The following is a 6,746-nucleotide window of genomic DNA, read 5'->3' on the forward strand; positions in this document are numbered from 1 at the left end:
GTTGGAACATCTGGGCTAGTCTTAAAACCACCTAGTCTTGTAACAATGTTTAACTGCTTCTGTTGTTCTTACAAGCTAGCAGGGTCACAAGACCAACTGCTGGTTCTGCTTCTGTCTGAAATGCTTGCTCAAGATGACTGAGGCATCTGTCAGAAGCCATTACAAAAGTTAAGCTCTGTTTGCACGTAGGCAGGATATGTGCTAACTTGACCCCAAAACTGAACCTTGTGGTTTTTGCCTTTATAAACCCAGACTAACACTTACTGGGGACACACTTTGAGAAACCCAAGTCTCAGGTGTGACCCTGGCCAGTCCTATCCAGCTCTGGGTGTTCAGCTCGATTCACCCTTTTCTGTCCAGCCTTGAATGCTGGGGCTTCTGTTGTACTGAGAGCCAAGACTTTGCATAGGCCCAGCATTTGGAGGGAGTCAAGAGTCCTCAACGCCTAGATTTCAACTGAGAAGCCTTGGGACTGAGAGCTGAGTGATTCGGATAAAACCAGCATTTGGAGGTGACCCCGGACAGGTTCTCAACATCTGAATTGTGGAAAAGAGACATTTGAAGCCCTCCCAGAGGTAAACTTCTGTCTGTAGCATGCACCTGTCTGTGAGACTCATGGGAAAGCTGGTCGCAGCATTAATTCCCAAGCTTGAGGGACCATCAGGACATCATTGGCCCTTGGTGTTTGTTTCTGGAGGTAGGGGTAGGCTTCCCAGAAGCAGGGGTTGGCCACCAAGTTAGAGAACACTGTCTGTCTGTCTGTGTTGTGTTATGTGGGTTGCTTTTTGTGTCATTTTTCTTTCTTGAAGAAATTGAAAAGATGGAACAACAACAAAAAATCTTCCACCAAGAAAGGCCCCTTAGTTCTGATGAAGTCTCATTTTAAGGATTTCCAGAGAGGAGCCAAGGAATCTGGAGAACAGGTCTATATAGGAAAACTAACTGCCTCTTGTTTCTTTGGTTAGCCTTCATTTCAGGCGGACTGGTCATGTGAAGGTTCCTTCAAATTTTCTCTTATTTACAGAGTGCAACATGTGATCTTTAGTAAACGAGGACACCTGGCCAGCTCCCCTACATTCTGGCCCGGAAATTCCTGGTAGAGGAATCTCCATCCTGGATGAGAAAGTACCAGCCAAATCCTTCCCCCAACGCCGCCATTTTTGTTTCAGAAGAAATCAATAATACCAAGGGGCAGGGCAGATTTCAGCTTCAAGTCCTACCAGCCCCACCTGAAGAAGATGTGCCCCCACTCTACATGCCTGGGGTACTAGGAAGGGAGAGGAATCTGCGGCCAGAGGCACTCCTGAGTCCTGCTCACACTCGGAGTGGGTCCTCCTACCAACCCAGCTTCCCGTCATTCACTGGCTCTGACTTTCAATATCTTCTCTGCCTGCTTTTCCTGAGGTTGTGATGGTCTTCATTTGCTTCCGTCTCAGGGACACACCCTGTAGCCCCTAGGCTGCCCACTGCAAGGCATTTCATTTGCAGCATTCTCTGATACTCCCCCCGATTTCCACCTCTAGCTATCCTCCCTTCAGAGGGACCCCATCATGGGGAGTCACGCAGAACAAGGAAGGCAGGAGGGGCCATCAATCAGTCAGCTATGGGCTGTGTTCTCTCCACTAGTGATCTGTGTACCTGGAAGCTCCAAAATCTCTGTGCTAGAAGTGGTGTTTTACACACCCCAACCGACTTGGGTGGACGGTCAGTAGCTACTTCGAACCCTCTTCACTATAGAGACGAGGGAGTCTGAGGAGAAGCTCAGAAGCTGGGCTTGGGAAACGATGGGAGACTGATGGCTGATCTGGTGACAATTGAAGTTTTTCCTTCCCGAAAATTAGATCAGGATCCGAATCCCCACAAAGGTAGGGAGTCTCTTAACCTCTTCCATCAGACTTTGTTGGGCAGGCAGTCTCTGGGCCTAAAAGAATGCCCCACAATTTCGTGCCCCACCAATTTGTCTAAGGTAGATCAGATAACTCAGGGTTCAGATGATTTGCCATCGGCTTCTCTGGAACGCCTCTTAGAAGTTTATAGTCTGACCAGGAGGCCACAGAAAACCAGAGGGCTATCAATATAGCTTTTGTTTCTTTATCAGCATCAGACATTAGGAGAAAGATTCAGAAAAGAGAGGGATTTGAGGCAAAGGTACGTAGTTAGAGCTAGTTGAGATTGCCTCCCTGGGGTACAATAACAGGGACACCCTGGAGGACGGGTAGACCAAGAAATTAGCTAAAATTGTGGCGGCAGCTTATCAAGGAGCAGGAAAAGTCCTGCATCCAAGATTCATGAAAGAAGGACAGAATTCAAGGGACGTAGATCCTGGGAGAGGTCTTAGGGGAAGAAAACCCGACCATTGGGAAGGCAAATGTCCTGAAAGGAGTGAATATTTTTAGTGTAAAGAAACCAACTATTGGAGAAACGAATGTCTAAGCCAAAAGCAAAGCTCTGCTTGTAGGCTCCAACTAGATACAGACTGGCAGGGTCTAGCCTCAACCACCCCTCCCCTGGAGTCCAGAATTACCCTGAAAGTGTGTGCTGGGGCAGGGTGGGTATTCCAAACAATTTCCTCATGGATATGGAAATGGGATTTTCCCATTTCCTTGGTTTTACAGCAGGCGAGTGAACCACTAAGTAAGAAACGCTGTAATACAAGGAGCTACCAGCTCACAAATCTGTTCTTGGACCACCAGAGAACTATGGACCTGGGAAAGGGGGTTGTCACCCACTCTTTCCTAGCCATGCCTGAGTTTCTATACCCTCTTTTGGGGTACGACCTGCTCCACAAACTAAGGGCAAAAATACATTTTTGAAAGGATGAGATAATACCTAGGTTTGGACTGCTGTTGTTCATAGGGTTAGATAATGGACCTGCCTTTATGTCTAGGGTTACCGAGAGCATTTCTGCTATTCTGGGGTCAATTGGAAATTACATTGTGTGTACTACCTGCAAAGTTCAGGACAAGTAGAGAGGATAAATCAGATCTTGACTAAGCTAACTTTGGAGACTGGAGAAGTTGGGCGAGGTTCCTTCCCTTTGCACTTCTTAGGGCTCTGTGTACTCCTTACGTAAAAGGTTTAACTCCATTGAAATCCTCTTTGGGAGACCCCCCTCCCATCCTCCCTCAAATGGAACTAGCTCCTGAAATTACTAACCACCAACTGTTCAGTCTGTACAGGCTCTGCAATTGATTCAGGACAGTGTGACCACCTCGCTTTCCAAGTCCACCACCTCATCCACACCTCATCTTCTAGCCAGGAGACAAGGTGTGGATCAAGAGACCCTGAGCTGAGATACCTGGACGCCGCTGGAAGGGACCACACCTCATCATCCTGATCATCTCCACGGCTGTCACGGCAGATAACATCCAGTGTCCACACCTGGATACATCGCTCTCAGGTCAAGCGTGACACTGGGAACAACGACCCAGCTAAAGAAAAGTGGACTGTCATCAAGACCTGTGAAGATCCACAAAAGACAAGAGAGACATGGGTTTTAACTTAATGGTGTTGTTTTGTCTGGCTATATCTCCTTCTGTTCTTTCCTGGAACCCAAGTTGGAAGCGCCCACCTCCCCGGGTTCCTATACCAACCAAACCAACCCCTAGGGCATGGAAGTTCCATGTAATTGCTTTGGAAAACCGCAACAAGACCATAGCCTCTACCTTCTGTCCAGTCACAGGATGTGCAAGTACTATCAGCCTCACCTTTGATATAAGGGACACCTGCCAAGGGAAATGTATAAACGACTTCTACAATGCTATGACCTCTCCCATATATGTCTGCTTTGTATATGAGCAGACTCGCTCAGACTGTCAGGACCCAAATTACGGAGGATGTCCACACTGGGGCTGCAAATATCATAGTACCTGGCCCAGATGGGGCGGAGAAAACCCTTCCAGACTCAACTCAGTTGATTGGCATACGAAGGTCACCTACTCCATCCCTGACCCCTGGAATGACAGATGGAGGAGAGGGGTCGTGGGTTTTGTCTATAGACATAATGAGAAGGATACAGCTTATGATGGGAGAACTAAGATACTCATCTTTAGAGCTTTAGCCAAGTTCACGCCTTAAAATTTCATTATTTGAATGCCATAACCAAACCTAGCTACTGTACCTGCCCTGGCCCTGTAGCTGGGGCTCACCGACTGACATCACTTCTTGCCACAACCACCTTTCTCTCTCCTTCCACTAACCCAACCCCTCTGGCCTCCTTTAAATCCCTAGTGGCCATGTTAACACCATATACTTGCTCATGAATGTAACTTACCCAAATGTTATGTCTAATTGCTGGCTCTGTATCCCCCAAAACCCCACAACTATGTAGGACTCACTATCTATCAGAGCCCCATTTCACCCACTCCCTTTGCTAACTGTCCATGGTTGTCTTTCCACTTGACCATCGAATTTATTAACCTAGACCAAATTCAAGGTGAGCGGGACCGGTTTTACTCAAAGAGCTATAATATGTCCAAATCCCCCTTTGAGAATAAATGCAGATTCACCGTAAATATTTCTCAGCTCCTAGCAGCCACATTGCCAGTGTTCCTTCCTTCACCGCCTGGCAGAAACTGTTTAGCTGTTTTGGACTGATGGATTATACCCATGTTTGTCTATCTGGCATATGTAGCAAGCCCCCAAACTCTGTATCTTGGTATCCCTGTTCGTCCAGTGTATATTTAGGATGGTCCAGCAGGGAGAGAGCACTTATATTCACAGAGTCTTCCAGTCCCCGGGTGCAGGAAAAACAACTTGCAATTCCCCTCCTCATCCCTCTCAATAAAGCTTAGGCTCAGCTACAGTAGAAGCTGCATTTGGTGCCACAGGAACAGCGAAGGCTGGCATTGACCTAAAAAACATAGGATGTCAAATAACCTAAGATCTATCCTTATTAGAAAAATATCTATCGCCAAGCTAGAAAAACAGCTGAGGTGTTTCTACAGCATAGAGCAAGGAGGTTATTGTATGGCTGTAGGGGAGAAATGTTGTTCCTATACAAACCATTTGGGAATTATTAGAGATAAATTGGCTGTGCTCCAGAAAAACCTTGCTAAAAGGGAGAAGGCCCTAAACCAGGGAGACAAATGATTCCCGTTCTCATTCTTAGGTTTCTCCTTAGGAACCCTGCTAACAGCTGTTATAGGGTCCTCAGCTCCATGCTCCTGATGAAGCCAGTCAGCCCCTGCAACATCAGTGTCTGAGCCAGATACATAAACTCACACTTGGGTGCCACTATACTAATGGCTTTTAGGTCCCAGTATGAACAGGTGCCCACCACAGAGTCAAGGCTTTGACCTAGGACACACCTCATAGGGAGAAGTGATGATCTACATTGTGTGTAAAACTCAGAACCTGCCGGGCACCTGCTCCAGTCTGTAAACTTTGTAAACTGTGTCCTGCCAGCTAGCTGTCCAAGATGAATGACTTCTTGGAATATTTGGGCTAGTCTTAAAAACTGCCTTGCCTCGTTTTGTCAAAATGTTTAACTGCCTCTACTTTTCTTACAAGATAACAAGTCACGAGATAAATGGCTGCTTCTGCTTCTGTATAAAATGCTTGCTCGCTCAAGCTGAGGCATCTGCAGGACGTCTGTTACAAAAGCTAAGCTCTGCCTGCATGTAGGCAGGATATGTGTTAACTCGACCCCAAAACTGTAACCTTGTGGTTTTTGCCTTTATAAACCCTACATTAACAACTGCTGGGGGCACACTTTGAGAGTCTGGAATCTTGGGTGTAACCCTGGCCAGTGACTAATAAAGCCTCTCTGCTAAAATTCATTCGTTGTCAGACTTGTGAGTCTCTGAATGACCCCAGACCCATAGCAGCAGCAGCAGCTGCTGCAGCCACCACCACTGCAGCAACTGCAGTCACCACCACTGCAGCAGCCACAGTGATCACCACCACAGCAGCAGCCACAGCCACCACCACCGCAACAGCCGCAGTTACCACCACCGCAGCAGCCGCAGTCACCACCACTGCAGCAGCCGCAGTCATCACCGCCGGAGCTTCCGCAGATCTCCTGGGAGCTTGTTAAAGGCTCAGCTCCCGTGGCCATAGTGAACTATCAAGGGGGTTGAAGGGTGACTATGAAAATACATCTCACTCCCAATCAGCTTCATGACCACAGGCATCTGCTGGCCACCCCCTTTTGCTTCTCTCGGGGTCAGGAGCTGGTTTCTTGGTAACCAAACCTATTCCTCCCATGTCTCCCTACTGAGATGGCATTGCAAGGTTGATCTATTAGTACTGCCTCGGCCTCACCACAGTCACCTGCGCTGAGGGGCCTATCGGCAGGTCTGGGCCTCCCTTCCTTCCTGCTGGTTCTGGGTAAAGGGCACTGCTTCAGACCAGGCCTAAGACACCAATATTTGTTAAATCTCCCCAGCTGAGTTGTATGACTCACTGTTCTCAGTGTCCTTAGAACTGCGGTTTCTTAGCAGGGCATGGCCACACAAGCAGGCGACTTCATCAGCTGCGAAACTGAGAGAAGAGAATGGGAAATTCAAGGTCTTCCTTAGCTGCCCATTGAGTTTCAGGACAGCTAGGGCTGTCCCGAGAAGCTGAACCAAATCCACAAGGCTGATTGGCACCGCCTAGCCTTCTACCCGTGTGGCCTTGTACACTCCCTAACATGACGTCACTTTCCTGTCAGTGTAACTTCAAGCTTACTTTGCAGTTACATAGTCTCTGGTCAGCAGGCCCGGAGCTAGTGTAAACTTCAGGGTAGCCCACCTTCAGGCTGC

At 47.9% G+C, this 6,746-nt stretch overlaps 1 protein-coding gene across 1 annotated transcript; it reads left to right on the plus strand.

The window, feature by feature from the left end:
- The first annotated feature begins 284 nt into the window (after positions 1-284).
- LOC126496633 (putative endogenous retrovirus group FC1 Env polyprotein) lies at positions 285-5,766 on the plus strand. The gene is made up of 2 exons (XM_050134113.1): positions 285-575; positions 3,171-5,766. The coding sequence occupies exon 2, from the start codon at positions 3,490-3,492 to the stop codon at positions 4,075-4,077; it is 588 nt and encodes a 195-aa protein (XP_049990070.1). The 5' UTR covers positions 285-575; positions 3,171-3,489; the 3' UTR covers positions 4,078-5,766.
- Positions 5,767-6,746: the final 980 nt, after the last annotated feature.

The sequence above is a fragment of the Alexandromys fortis genome, unplaced genomic scaffold (genome assembly GCF_014885135.2).
Source record: "Alexandromys fortis isolate MF-2015 unplaced genomic scaffold, M_Fortis_MF-2015_v1.1 scaffold_6, whole genome shotgun sequence".
NCBI classification, from domain to species: domain Eukaryota; kingdom Metazoa; phylum Chordata; class Mammalia; order Rodentia; family Cricetidae; genus Alexandromys; species Alexandromys fortis.

What these genes read in the sequence shown, in the direction of transcription:
- LOC126496633 (XM_050134113.1), top strand. Translation starts at nt 3,490, where the DNA reads ATGGGTTTTAACTTAATGGTGTTGTTTTGTCTGGCTATATCTCCTTCT.